Here is a 15,101-nt window from a genome sequence, read left to right as displayed (position 1 = left end):
GAGACAACATGGAAGTCTGAAATAATGGGAACTGCAGATGCTGGAGATTCCAAGACAACAAAATGTGAGGCTGGATGAACACAGCAGGCCAAGCAGCATCTCAGGAGCACAAAAGCTGACGTTTCGGGCCTAGACCTCTCTGATGAAGGGTCTAGGCCCGAAACGTCAGCTTTTGTGCTCCTGAGATGCTGCTTGGCCTGCTGTGTTCATGGAAGTCTGAATTCAGTTTTTCAAAATATCTGGAACTAAAAGCTTTGGGATTGCTAAAAGTGACCAACAAATTGTTGTATGATCATGAAAATTCTTCAGGAACATTCTGTTCCTAGTCTAGGTGACTCCATACCCATAACAATGTGGTTAACACTTAATTGCTGCTGACTTGGTGGAGTAAGAGACAGTATCATTATGCTTCACTTCTGTTCTAAACAATAATGGTTAAAATAAATTGTATCTCCCCATTCTCAATGAAGAGCCCAGCACATCGGTGCAAAAGATAAGGCTGAAGCATTCTCAGCAATCTTCAGCCAGAAGGGCTGAGTGGATGATCCATCTCAGCCTCCTCGAGTGGTCCCCAGCATCACAGATACCAGTCTTCAGTCAACTCAATTCACTCCATGTGATATCAAGAAACAGTTGGAGACACTGGATACTGCAAAGGATACAGATCCTGACAATATTCCGGCAGTAGTCCTGAAGACTTGTGCTCCAGAACTTGCTGCTCCTCTAGCCAAGCTGTTCCAGTACAGTTACAACATGGGTATCTACCCGACAATGTGGAAAATTGCCCAGGTATGTCCTGTACACAACAGCAGAACAAATCCAACCCGGCCAATTACCGCCCCATCAGTCTCCTCTCGATCATCAGTAAAGTGATGGAAGGTGTCAGTAACAGTGCTATCAAGCAGCACCTGCTCAGCAATAACCTGCTCAGTGATTTCCAGTGTGGGGTCCGGCACTCACCTCCTGATCTCATTACAGCCTTGGTTCAAACATGGACAAAAGAGCTGCATTCCAGAGGTGAAGTGAGAGCTTTGATGTGCTCTGCCCCTCCCTTCATCATTGAGGATGGGGATATTTATGCAGCCTCCTCCTGCAGTGAGTTGTTTAATTGTCCATCACTGGGGTGATATGGGAAGGAGATTTATTGCATGTAGAGGTTCGATGAGCTGAAGTTTGTCAATGATATAGAGAAGGACATTTACCTGAGGGACAGAATCATCAGGAAACAGTGGAATTCTGGCTCAGATTTCCAGTACCAGTTGACATTGAGGAAGAGTTGAGATAATCCAGAAGTGAAAGTTGGTGAGTCTTTGGGATGTTGCATCTTAGTGGTTAGAAGCTCAAGTCAAGAGTTAGGATTAAGAGCAGGTTCCAGTGTTGTCAAGTCAGGGTGGTGTCATAATGAACAATACAAACTAAGAGCCTCACTGTGATCTCTGTCAGTCCACCACCAATGTGTCAGCTCCATTGGGCTGCAGTTCAATCAGCAGGCAGCTCTTTATCAATTGATTGATTTATTGTCACATGTACCAAATTACAGTGAAAAGATTTGTTTATGAACAGTACAGGCTGATCATAGTAAGCAAGGATGTACAGATCAAAAAGACCAGGCATACAGGTTACATTGCAGAGGGCATGCACGAGCTGAGATCAAAGAGTTTAAGTTTAAAGGCATAGAATGCTTATAAGACATGCTAGAGTTAGATCAGCTGCAAGGAGCTCACAGGAAGTAGCACAGTGTCGGCATCCATTTTGTTTTACTGACAACACCTGAAAGTGCAACCCTTCGCCAGAAACCTATAAGTGATCCCCACAACCTCAGCTCTAGTTAACACTGGGTCAAATGCCTTCAAGATAGAGGTGCCAGTCCATGTTCACCAGCTGAGGAGTCCAGTAGTGGGTGCTGACTCCAAACCTGTGCACCATCAGCTTGTGCCCAGTGCCTCTGGTGAGGGAAAGAGGCTGTTTCCAAACAGGAAGAGAATGTGCATTCTAAAGAAAGGTTTGCACTTCATCTCAGGGGAGATGATGGCCTAGTGGATTTGTCACTAGGTTGATCAATCCAGAACCTCAGCTAATGTTCTGGGCACTTGGGTTTGAATCTGGCCATGGCAGATGGTGGAATTTGAATTCAATTTTTTTAAAATCTGGAATTAAGAAACTAGTGATGTCATTGCCAATTGTCAGGAAAAACTCCATCTGGTTCATGAGTGTCCTTCAAAGAAGGAAATCTGCTGTCCTTAACTAGTCTGGCTTCTAAGTGACTCCAGGGCCACAGAATGTGGTTGTGTCTCAAATGCTCTCTGAAATGGCCAAGTAAGACACTCAGCTGAAGGACAGCTCGGGATGGGCAATAAATGCTGGCCTGGCCAGTAACAGCCACATCCCACAAGTGAATAAAATAATAATCTGCTTAGCATTGCTGAATAACCATCACCAACTATCACCATTGATCAGAAAATCAACTAGACTCATCACATAAACAAAAACAGAAATTACTGGTAAAATGCAGCAGGTCTGGCAACACCCATGGGAGGAGAAAGCAAGTTAATGTTTTGAGTCTAGTGACCCGTCATCAGAATATCGAGAGATTCAACCTTCTCAATCATTCCAGTCAAAAAAAAGGACTCAATTTTTGCTGAGGGCGTCATAGAGTCATAGAGTCCTACAGCACAGAGAAAGGCCCTTCGGCCCAAACTGGTCCATGCTGACCAAAATGTCCATCCACACAAATCCCATTTCCCTGCACTTGGCCCATATCCTTCTAAACCTTTCCGATCCACGTATTCGTCCAAATTCCTTTTAAATGTTATTAATGTATCAACTGAGCCACTTCCACTGGCAGCTCATTCCATATGTGTGCCACCCTCTGTGTAAAAAAAGTTATCGCCCAGGTCCCCATTGTATTCTTTTCCCTCTTACCTTAAACTGATGCTCTCTAATCCTTGATTCTCCAGCCCTGGGAAAAAGACCAGGCACATTCACCCTATCCATGCCTCTCGTGATCTTACACACTTCTATAAGATCCCACCCTCCCATTCAGTCCCCTACACTGTAAAGAAAAAAAGCTCCTGGCTTGTCCAACCTCTCCCTGTAACTCAGTCCCTTGAGTCCTGGCACTATACTTGTAAGTATTTTCTGCACATTGTCCAGTTTAATAACATATAGCAAGGTGACCAAAACTGAATACTCCAAGTGTGCCGTCACCAACATTCTGTACAACTTCCCAACTTCTATACTGTCAGAGGGTCAGTGCTGAGGGAGTGGGCACTGTCAGAGGGTCAGTGCTGAGGGAGTGGGCACTGTCAGAGGGTCAGTGCTGAGGGAGCGCTGCACTGTTGGACGGTCAGTGCTGAGGGAGCGTGCACTGCCTGAGGGTCAGTGCTGAGGGAGTGGGCACTGTCGGAGGGTCAGTGCTGAGGGAGCGCTGCACTGTTGGACGGTCAGTGCTGAGGGAGCGCGCACTGCCTGAGGGTCAGTGCTGAGGGAGTGGGCACTGTCGGAGGGTCAGCGCTGAGGGAGTGGGCACTGTTGGAGGGTCAGCGCTGAGGGAGCACTGCACTGTCGGAGGGTCAGTGCTGAGGGAGCGCCGCACTGTCGGAGGGTCAGCGCTGAGGGAGCGCCACACTGTCAGAGGGTCAGCGCTGAGGGAGCGGGCACTGTTGGAGGGTCAGCGCTGAGGGAGCACCGCACTGTCGGAGGGTCAGTGCTGAGGAGGAGCTGCACTGTTGGAGGGTGTGTACATGAATGCTGAACAGGAACAGATATATGTCAAATATCTTTCTAAAGCCCAAATTAAATCTGATTGTTTCTTTTACAGTTTGAGCGGTATGTGAAGTTATTGGAGCTGCTGCTTTCATCAGGTTGTTCCGCACTGCTGGTTGGTGAGCAGCTCTCTGGGAAGACCAGCTTTGTACAGGCATTGAAAGGATTAATTTCCTGCCCCACTATGTATCGACTGCCCATCAGCCCGAACAGCCAGCCCAGACATGCTCGATGCTATCTGACAGAGAGGGTCTTCACCAGCGGGCAGCAGGAACTCTCCTTACCATCTGCAGTGACTGCTACTGCCAAGGCCAAAACCCTTTTCTTCCTGGATGACATTCACGCTGCTCCTTTCAGTGAGTGAGGGGTCGCCACTGTGTTCAAAACCGCGGAACAAATACAGAGAATCAATACACAGGGTCCCTGAGAGTGAGGAGTGACCTGAGCCTGCGAGTGACCCTGACTTCAAGAGTGCCTGACCCTAAACTTGCCTCCCTCCCCTGCTCCCACCCCAACAATAGACTGACAGCTCCTATCCCCCTCCCGAGTTCCTGCTAGACTGTTAGTTTGATGTCCCCAGAATATCTCTGTTCCTCCTAATCCACCATCACCCTGATCCCAAGGCCGTTGCACTGACCATCCCTCCCATGTTACTCCCACATTACCATCTTAAAGCCAGTCCATGATCACTTTTCCTTTCCAGTAGGAGGTGTCTCACTGTCACCTGACCCCCAGCAGGATGTAGCTGTGTTGGAGTTGGCAGTGTCAATGTGGAGTCTTTCTGGTTCACATGATCCAAATACAGATCTGGTTTCTGGACAGTCCCTCTTGGGATTATCCAAGAGTATTCAAATGCTCCAAGTACAGAGTTTAAAGTTTGTATTGTGACTATGATAATGGTGATCCTGCAGGTGATGGTTCCCCCACCAGGAGGAACTGGGGCAGATTATCTTCTGGGCTCCTTTTCTTGCTCCTTCCCCATTTGGAGTACACAGAGTCTATCCTGTTCCCAGAGGACAGTTCCCAGAGACAGCACATCTGAATAATCATCTTCATGCCTGTGATGCCAGTGTGCAGGTCCATGTTTCAGAACTTGTAAGTCCACAGCCCGATCACCGTCACCAATTCTGCACTGCCGCTGGACCAGGCAAATAGATGCTGGTAAAATTTTGAATATAACTTTGTTTATGGTGGAGTTTGTGGGGTGCTGTCATGCAGGTTTGATGGGACGTTGGTCAGATTGTGTTAACAAATCAAGCTACAATAACCAGGACCACCATCCCACTGCTGCCATCACCCAACTTTGCCATCAGTGAAGAATACTCTTCCTTCACCAGTTCTGTCACCGAGGGCCCTTAGAGCTACATTTTCTTTTTTGTGTCGAATCTCACCTGACCTTTCTCAAGCAACAGCTTGGAGTTCCAGGCAAGTTCTCACTCTGGCTGCCATTGGAGGGAACAGCCATTCTGCCATGTCATAGTAACTATCCTCACACACATGATCCCACTCGCACAATACCTCCCCCTCACACTCACCGCCTTGAAAACACATTTACACTTTCACCCATATTCACCTCCATACTTAACCCCCCAAAAGCTGATGCCCCCCCACACCCCACTTATCTCCATATTCAAACCCCACACACTCCCACACATTTCTAATGATCTCAGTTGATGCAAAGACTGGACAAGTCAAATTTAGGAATTAAAGTTGGCTTGATAGATATGTTTGTTGTTATTTTAGTTGGTGTTGCAGCTGCAGACTGAAACATGGTCACATGAGGCTGCAGTGTTTCTTTAACAGCAGAACAGGAGTATATCACACAAAAGACAGAAATAACAAACCAAGCTATCTAAATGTAGAACACAGTTCAAAAGACCTTAGAACACAGCAAAACAACGTCTCATCCCCTTTCCCAACACAACCTATCACAGAGATTTAAATCCAGATAAACTGTCCCCTGTATCAAATCTCTACATTCAGATTTACTGATCCTCCCCACTTCTTTTCCTGTCAAAAGTCTTCTAAAACAATACTTTCGAACCTGAGGGTGCAGGCTTTCACAGCATTTAGTAACCTTCAAATGTCGACCCAAACACTGCAGGTTTGAAAGTTTCACAAATTAAACTTTTCTAATGAAATTAGTGTTCTTTCCCCGTGCTATCCTAGACTCATTCTAGCACGGAAACTACATTTGCTGCTCACCTCAGTCAGGACTTGTCCGAACTGCACTAAAACTTTCAATTTCTTGTTTTCCTATGGTAAAATTATTATGTTTTCTAATCAACCTGTTCAGAGATGTTATTACAGACCTCTGGAGCAGGTGAGACTTGAACCTGCGCCCCCTGGCTCAGAGACATGGACATTATCACAGGAACCCTCAAAATAGCCCATTGTAGATATTTTGAATCAAGCTGCTCAGATACTTCAACATACTGCTGTACTGAGTGATCCAGAACCAAAACCAGTTGATGCTATCAGTTGTTACTCCACTTATCATTAAGCACCAAAATAAAATCCAGGGGGTCCCTCTCTGACACACCCTGGATTAGGGTCACTGCTCCAGGGGACTATCAGTCCTGGATATTTTTGAATCATCCTTCAGAGAAATACCCAACCCCCATGCCATTACCTGATGATCAAATGATGTGTATATAAATCAGACACCTTTCATGTCACACTCCTGTCTCCAGTACGCACCCACACATTTTAGCGCATTATGTTGACAGAGTTGATGTTGAGTTTAATCTTGCCATTTTTAAATCTTTTAGAGCCTGGTTCAGGATGCCAACCAGTCATCGAAACATTCCGTCACTCACTGACCTGCCATGGCTCATATGATGGGAACTGTCAACAGTTCCGTTACTTCCATTCTGCCCGTGTCAACTATATCATGACGTGTGCACCACTCCGAGGAAGAATGGGTTTTATCTCGTCTCGTTTCACCCGATTATTCACAGTCCTTGCACTCCCAGAGATGACCTCGGCCATGTTATCAGCCATTTATACCCCCTGTGTGACCCAGTGGCTGAACAGCTTCCCCACCTACACACTGACCAGACACACCGCTCTGACCCAAGCCCTTGTTTCGGCCACAGTGGAAGTTTACCAGAGGGTGAGGCAGACTCTGAAGCCATCACCTAGCCGTGCCCATTATCTGTTCTCAATGGTAGATATTGGGTCAGTGTTGAATGGTATATTCTTGTTGAATCCTGCCTCTATCACCATGCTGGTCAAACCCAAGAAAGGTATACAGAAGCATTCAGGATCTCAGGTATCATTCACCATTTCATCTGTCATTAAAATCATCATCGATCTGTGGCTACATGAGTCCATGAGGACTTTCTCCGACTGCCTCCTTACTGAAGGGGAGAAGAAGACTTTTACACAGATGCTGGTGGAAGTGGCTCAGTTTCATTTCTGTACCATTGAACGTGGAGCTGAAAGCCTTCGGACTCTGCGGGAAATAGCTGACTCCTCAATTGAGGACTCTCATTTGAACCAACCAAATGTGGCAGAGTTCCATCAAATCACCATACCAGTCTCCCTGGAGGAGCAGAGTGCAGATAGGTCTAGAGAGACATCTGGTGATGATGGCAGAGAGGCTGGAGCTTCCGCTAACCTAGACCTCAAAACCCAATTACCACAATCTCTGCAGCTCAATGAATCGGGATCAAAGATCTCAAGCAAGTCTCCAGAGAAAGCAGGAACCACCAAGAGAGAATCTTCCAGTTCTGAGGTTTATAGTTTGTTGACTTCAGTCTCAGATGGTCAGACACATGACTCAAAGACCAGAGGCCGTTCTCCAACTGGGGTACCACAGATCAACATCTATCCAACTCGCCCGACCGAAAGTGAGAGCTCTGTTCAGAGAAAGCAAAAACGTGTCAGAAGTCGCAGCAGGAAATCTAAAAGGTCAGAAACTCTAAAATCACTGCTACCGTTCCACTTACTGCGCACAGAGGAATCTATAGTTAACCTCATCTACAGCAAGAGGGCTGTCCGTCCAGCTAATAAACAGCAGATGACCTCTCCCAGGTGGAACCCATACCGGGAGGTGAGTTGTGATACTCTAGCTCAGCAGCTCCAGCTAATTGTCCAGAAACAGAACCACAAAAACAAAACCAACTATCAAATCATTTTCTTCAACGAATGTGTGTACCACTTTGTACGTATCTACAGGGTTCTGTGCACCCCCAGAAGTCATTGTGTCTTGCTGTCTCTCACTAATTTCTCTGGCCGTAAAACACTAGTCAGACTGGCTGCTTACCTCACTATGGCCGACCTCTTTGACATCAATGGTCAGATGTCGAAACTGGAGATTGCCAAAGTGATTAAGCAGGCAAGTTATGGAGCTGGGATTTATGGAAGAGACACAGTGATCCTAGTCCATGGAGCTCTGAGGAAGGACACATTCCAAGATCTGAGTGACGTGATAGCAGAGGGTAAATATCCTGAGCTTTACACAGCCAGTGAATTGGAGGAATTAGTCAAGACGTTTTCCAACATCAAGAGGCTGCCACTGAATGTGAAGAGAGAGCATGTGATTGAGAGGTAGGTGTAGAACTTTCAATCTCTGGCCTTTTCCTGCAGCTCCAACACCAGGATGTACCTGTGCCATGCCAGTTCTGCTCTGTTCCCCTGTACTGTGTGTCACTGCAATAAAAGAGGGGCAGATGTCACTGGTAGCATCACTGTGTGTTTGGGTGACTTAGACTATTAGGCTATAAGAAATATGAACAGAAGTAGACCATTCAGCCCCTCGAGCCTGCTCCAACATTCAATAGGATCATGTCTGATCCAACATTCCTCATGTCCACTTTCCCACCTATTCCCTGTAACCCTTGATTCCCCGACTGATCAAGAATCTATCTCAGCCTTAACTATACGCAAGGAATCTGCCCCCCCACAGGCCTTTCTGGTAAGGAGTGCCAAAGACTCACAACCCTTCCAAATCAAGCTGTATAACTGAAGGTACTGACAGGCAGATGTGAGTTTTATGGACCTGGTAGGTAAGTGAGTGTGGTATCCAAATACAATTTACAAATGCTGACTGTTAGGGAGTGCTGTCAAAAACAGGAATAGGAGTAGGCCATTCAGCCCATCAAGCCTGCTCTGCCATTCAATGAGATCTTAGCTGTTCATCTATTTCCACAATCCTCAAAGCTCCCCCCAAACTTGATAGACCTATAAACAATTCCACCTATGTTTGTTACATTTTTTTAGATTAGATTAGATTTCCTGCAGTGTGGAAACAGGCCCTTCGGCCCAACAAGCCCACACTGCCCCTTGAAGCATCCCACCCAGACCCATCCCCCTATAACCCACACACCCCTGAACACTACAAGCTATTTAGCATGGCCAATCCACCTAGTCTGCACATCTTTGGACTGTGGGAGGAAACTGGAGCACCCGGAGGAAACCCACGCAAACACGGGGAGAATGTGCAAACTCGACACAGTCGCCCGAGGCGGGAAGCGAACCCGGGTCCCTGGCGCTGTGAGGCTGTAGTGCTAATCACTGAGCCACCGTGCCACCCTTGCTGTTTCTTAGCTCCATCCAAATGGAGCCCCTGTCTCAATCCTTTGATCTCAGTTTACGGTGTGAGCACCAAGTGCCTGAGGTTCTGACCACAGACACTCTCTCTCTCGCTCTCTCTTTCTCTCTCTCTCTCTCTCTCTCTCTCTCTCTGTCTCTCTCTCTCTGACACACACACAACAGACACACTCTCTCACACTGTCACACACACACGGACACTCTATCACACTCTCTCTCTTTTTCTCACATACACACACAACAGACACACTCTCTCATACATAGACACACACGCACAGAGACTCTCTCTAATCCACACGCACACAAACACACTCTCACATACAAACTCGGACACAGCTGTGAAGAGCAGTTATGAGTAAGAAAATAGTAAAACTTTGTGAGTCAAAGATCTAAACTAAAGCGGTAGAATGATGTGAAGTTCCTTCACCTCTGATGAAGGGTCTAGGCCCGAAACGTCAGCTTTTGTGCTCCTGAGATGCTGTTTGGCCTGCTGTGTTCATCCAGCCTCACATTTTATTATCCTGAAGTTCCTTCAAACCAGATTTCAGATTCTGGAAAGAAACAATTAGGAGTTCTGACGTTTGAAACTTGATCCAGTTTATCCAATCCACCTCACTGTGAGAGATGTAGACAGTGCTGCTTTCATATCCGGACACTGATCCTTACTGACTGAGAAGCACAGTACTAACTCCTCAGAAGCGTCTGCAGCAGCTACTTCAGACCAGAAACTGTGGCCAGGCAATGGCAATGTATCAGATCTGTCACCTCAACAATTAAAGCAATAAAACTCCATCCTTATCACACTCTAAAACTTGCTAGATGCTGTTTTCCAAAAGCACTTGTGGCTTGTGTTTCGTAAACAGCAAATATACCGTAGTTCTCGTTAACTATTTGACTTTCCAGTTCCAAGTTATCACTTGATAAACTCGTTGTGACCCAGTAATGTACAGCTGCCCATCCTGTACTGTACTTAGCCTAGGCTGCCTCCTCATTGCATCCTTAACCCCATGCTGCTCCCCATTTGCCCTTCCCCCATTCATGCCACTCCTTAGGGTGGCACAGTGGCTCAGTGGTTAGCACTGCAGCCTCACAGCACCAGGGACCTGGGTTCGATTCCAGCCTCAAGCGACTGTCTGTGTGGAGTTTGCACATTCTCCCCGTGTCTGCGTGGATTTCCTCCGGTTGCTCCGGTTTCCTCCTGCAGTCCAAAGATGTACAGGTTAGGTGGATTAGCCATGCTAAATTGCCAGTAGTGTGCAGGGGTTTGTAGAATAGGTGGGTAGAAGGGCGATAGGTCTGGGTGGGATGCACCAAGGGTCAGTGTGGACTTGTTGGGACAAAGGGCCAGTTTCCACACTGTTGGGATTCTATGGTTTGTTGCTCCAGCTGACTCACTCTCTCTCACTCTGTCCCTCTGGTATAGGTTTTTCCTGGCTGTATTGCAGTCTCTCCATGTGGTGTTGCTGTTGAACACATGGAGCAATGCGTACACACCTGGACTGAGGGCTGGTCTCCCTGGATACCTGGCTCACTTCCTCCTGCACTGTAGCTACATTGATGTCTGGCAGCCTTGGCCACACCAAGCTTACACACAGATCGCCAACTCACAACTTGGAGTCAGCAACCTCTCAACAATCAACAGGACTAATGGTCAGTCGGACTCCCACCTCAGCCTCGGTGCAGGGCTCAGGGCTCAGGGTGGTGGAGGGCCGCGGTAACTCGGGCTAGAGAGGAGAGTAATTACTTTACAATCCTGCACAGTCACTGAGCTCAGATCCACAGCCCACACCTCAGGAGGAGATGTCAGCCTCAGAGAGGGATAAAAAGATTGCATTATGAGGGTAATTTACAAATGCTGAGTGTTCAGGAGTGCTATCAAAAACAGGAATAGGAGTAGGCCATTCAGCTCATCAAGCCTGCTCTGCCATTCAATTAGATCTTGGCTGTTCATCTATTTCCACAATCCTCAAAGCTCCCCCCCAGAGACCCACCTTGTAATCCCTCGAGTGTTAAAGATTAAACGATAATCCAATCAACATGTTCAGAATGATTCAAGGATCCTATGGGGGGTCAATGAAGAGAAACTATTCCCTCTGGGGAAGGGCAGGTGAAGGGGATGAGGTTGAAGCAGAGTCCAGAAGAAAGGAGAGGTCAGAACCTTCAAACCTGTGCTGGGCTGTTCAAGGCTGATGTCAGGGAGCACTTCCTCACACAGAGGGGTATAGTATCTGGAATCAACTGCCCAGGAAAACTGTTGGTGCTGGGGCTCAGTGGAAATGTAAACAGTGAGAGTAACAGATGTAACTTGCGGAGAGTGGTAAAGAGTCATGAAATCAGAACATGGAAGATAATACAGTACGGGAATGGGCCCTTTGGCCCATGATGTTGTACTGAACATGACACCAAATTAAACTAATTCCTTCTGTCTGCCCTTGATCCATATCCCTCCATCCCCTGCATATTCATGTGCCTATCTAAAAGTCTTTTAAATTCCCCTATCATATCTGCCTCCACTACCACCCCTCACAGCATGTACCAGACTCCCACCACTCTCTGTGTAAAACACTTGCCTCTCACCTTAAATACATGCCCACTTGTATTAGAAATTTCTACCCTGGTAAAAAGATTCTGACTGTCAACCCTATCTATGCATCACATAATTTTATAGGCTTCTGTCAAGGCATGGAGATAATGTTTCACTGTAGGTTGATCCATAGTGGAACAGGCTCAAGGGACTGAATGGAATCTTCCTGTTCCTGTGAGTCTGCCTTCAGGACCTGACATCCACTAACCCACTAGTCCACATGCTATCGCATTTTCCAGCTCCCCCATCCCCAGCCCTGACCTCACATCTTTCACCAGAAGATCTGTTGACTCCTCTCATCACCTGTCTAAGCTCCTCTAGTTTGTTAGAGCCTCCTCCTGCCTATTCCCACCAAAATGATAATCATTCAGCTTCTTTCCCTGCCTTCCCCAGTCAGCCAGTTACTGTAAAATCATAAAACATGGGAATAGAAGCAGGCCATTCAGCCCTCTGACATTCAATGAGATCATGGCTGATTTGAGAATCCTCAAGTCCACTCTCCTGCCTTTTCCCCGTAATCTTTAATTCCCTTACTGATTAAAATCAGTCTCTCTCAGCTTTGAATCTACTCAATGACCCAGCTTCAACATGCCTCTGTTATAAAGAATTCCACAGATTCAGTCCCCTCTGAGAGAAGACATTTCTCCACATCTCTGTCTTAAATTGGTGCTCCTTATTCTGAGATGATGACCTCTGGTCCTACACTTTCTCACAAGGAGAAAGAGCCCCCAAAGAATCTGCGCTGTTTCAATGAAGTTACCTCTCATTTTCTAAACTCTGATGGACACAGGCCCAACCTACCAATCCTCTCCTCATAAGACAGTCCCTCCATATCCAGGATCAGCCTGGTGAACTTTCGCTGGCTCCAATGCTGGTCTATCGTTCCTTAGATAAGGGGACCAAAACTGGTCACAGTATGCCAGCTGTAGCTGAGGGAGTGAACACTGTTGGAAGGTCAGTACTGAGGGAGCGTCGCACTGTCAGAGGGTCAGTGCTGAGGGAGTGGACACTGTCAGAGGGTCAGTGCTGAGGGAGTGGGCACTGTTGGAGGGTCAGTTTCTCAGCCGGAACATTAAAATAAGGCTTTATCTGCCTTCTACAACTGAGCTAAGAGTTCCCACTCCATTACATTGGTAACTAAAGTTTTGTGATTTCGGAAAGATGCCAAATAAATGTAAAAACTGAAAGAACTGCAGGTGGTGTAAATCTGGAACAAAAATAAAGTTGCTGGAAAAGCTCAGCAGATCTGGCAGCACCGACAAAGAAAAAATCAGAGTTAATGGTTTCAGGTCTGGTGATCCTTTCTCAGAGCAGTTCTGAGGAAGGGTTACCGGACCCAAAACGTAAACACTGTATGAAAGTAGGTTATTGATTCTGTGCAGTCGATATTATAGCTGCTGTGTGGTGTTGTGTGTTTGACTGGCTACATTTGCTGAATCTACATGCTGATGACATTGTGTCCTCTCACTTCAGGTCAATCAGTCGCTCAGATTTGGACAATGATCCCAGAAATCACCAATGTCATGGCTTTAATTCACCAATCAGCTTTGAGCTACTTGAATCATGTGTTCCCCAACTTACCTCTCATTTCCCCACGTCACTACCTTGATTTCATTGACCTCTTCTGGATGCTGTCCTATAACCTGGATCAATGTGTGGGTTTAGAAAGTGAGAGGTGAGTTATTCCCACTGTCTTCCTGAAAGTGATTGCTATTTCATGAAATGAGCAGGTGAATTCAGCTGGAGCTAGAACAGGATAGGGCAAAGATTAAGGATGAGGGGAATTGGACCAGAATTAGAACAATGTGCAATAGGCAGTATCAGGGAATGCAGGGGATTAGTGGTGGCAATGGGGGAATTGTGAAAACAGCAGGGATTAGGAGATTCAGAAGATATTGGGGGAATAGGGAGTTAAGAGAAACAATTGGGAAGGCAGTCGGGAAGGGGTTACAGTGACATGGGTTTAAGGGAATGGAGGATAGCGAGTTTCGAGAAGATTTGTAGCTCAGGTTGAGGTTCTGGATGTGAGTTTGCTCGCTGAGCTGGAAAGTTCGTTTTCAGACATTTCGTCACCATTCTAGGTAACATCAACAGTGAGCCTCCGACAAAGCGCTGGTGTTATGTCCCGCTTTCTATTTATCTGGTTAGGTTTCCTTGGGTTGGCGATGTCATTTCCTGTGTTGGTGATGTCATTTCCTGTTCTTTTTCTCAGGGGATGGTAGATTGGTTCCAAATCAATGTGTTTGTTGATGGAGTTCCGGTTGGAATGCCGTGCTTCTAGGAATTCTCGTGCGTGTCTCTGTTTGGCTTGTCCTAGGATGGATGTGTTGTCCCAATCAAAGTGGTGTCCTTCCTCATCTGTATGTAAGGATATGAGTGATAGTGGGTCATGTCGTTTTGTGGCTAGTTGATGTTCATGTATCCTGGTGGCTAGCTTTTTGCCAGTTTGTCCAATGTAGTGTTTGTCACAGTTCTTGCAAGGTATTTTGTAGATGACGTTCATTTTGCTTGTTGTCTGTATAGGGTCTTTTAAGTTCATTAGCTGCTGTTTTAGTGTGTTGGTGGGTTTGTGGGCTACCCTGATGCCAAGAGGTCCGAGTAGTCTGGCAGTCATTTCGGAAATGTCTTTGATGTAGGGGAGAGTGGTTATGGTTTCTGAGCCTGTTTTGTCTGTTTGTTTCGGTTTATTGCTGAGGAATCGGCGGACTGTGTTCATAGGGTACCCATTCTTTTTGAATACGCTGTATAGATGATTTTCTTCTGCTCTTCGTAGTTCCTCTGTGCTGCAGTGTGTGGTGGCTCGTTGGAATAATGTTCCAATGCAGCTTCGTTTGTGGGTGTTGGGATGGTTGCTCCTGTAGTTCAGTATTTGGTCCGTATGTGTTGTTTTCCTGTAGACGCTGGTGTGAAGTTCCCCATTGACTGTTCGCTCCACTGTGACATCTAGGAATGGCAGTTTGATGTTGTTTTCCTCCTCTTTTGTGAATGTTATGCCAGTAAGGGTATTATTGATCGTCTTGAAGGTTTCCTGTAGTTTGTTTTGTTTAGTGATGACAAAGGTGTCATCCACATAGCGGACCCAAAGTTTGGGTTGGATGGTTGGCAGAGCTGTTCGTTTGAGTCTCTGCATTACTGCCTCTGCTAAGAGGCATCAATAATACCCTTACTGGCATAACATTCACAAAAGAGGAGCAAA

The 15,101-nt window shown here is 46.5% G+C and overlaps 1 protein-coding gene across 1 annotated transcript in view; it reads left to right on the top strand.

Moving 5' to 3' along the window:
• Positions 1–15,101, top strand: part of LOC125453602 (dynein heavy chain domain-containing protein 1) — a 198,284-nt gene that overhangs the window by 96,796 nt on the left and 86,387 nt on the right. The window contains exons 23-26 of the mRNA XM_059646974.1: positions 3,821–4,121; positions 6,537–8,319; positions 10,745–10,971; positions 13,379–13,580. Of these exons, the coding sequence (XP_059502957.1) occupies positions 3,821–4,121; positions 6,537–8,319; positions 10,745–10,971; positions 13,379–13,580 (2,513 nt within the window). The remainder of the gene's footprint in view (positions 1–3,820; positions 4,122–6,536; positions 8,320–10,744; positions 10,972–13,378; positions 13,581–15,101) is intronic.

This window comes from Stegostoma tigrinum, chromosome 6 (genome assembly GCF_030684315.1).
Source record: "Stegostoma tigrinum isolate sSteTig4 chromosome 6, sSteTig4.hap1, whole genome shotgun sequence".
Taxonomy (NCBI): Eukaryota; Metazoa; Chordata; class Chondrichthyes; order Orectolobiformes; family Stegostomatidae; genus Stegostoma; species Stegostoma tigrinum.
The sequence above is the reverse complement of the archived record's forward strand: the minus strand, read 5'-3'. Positions and strand labels throughout refer to the sequence as shown.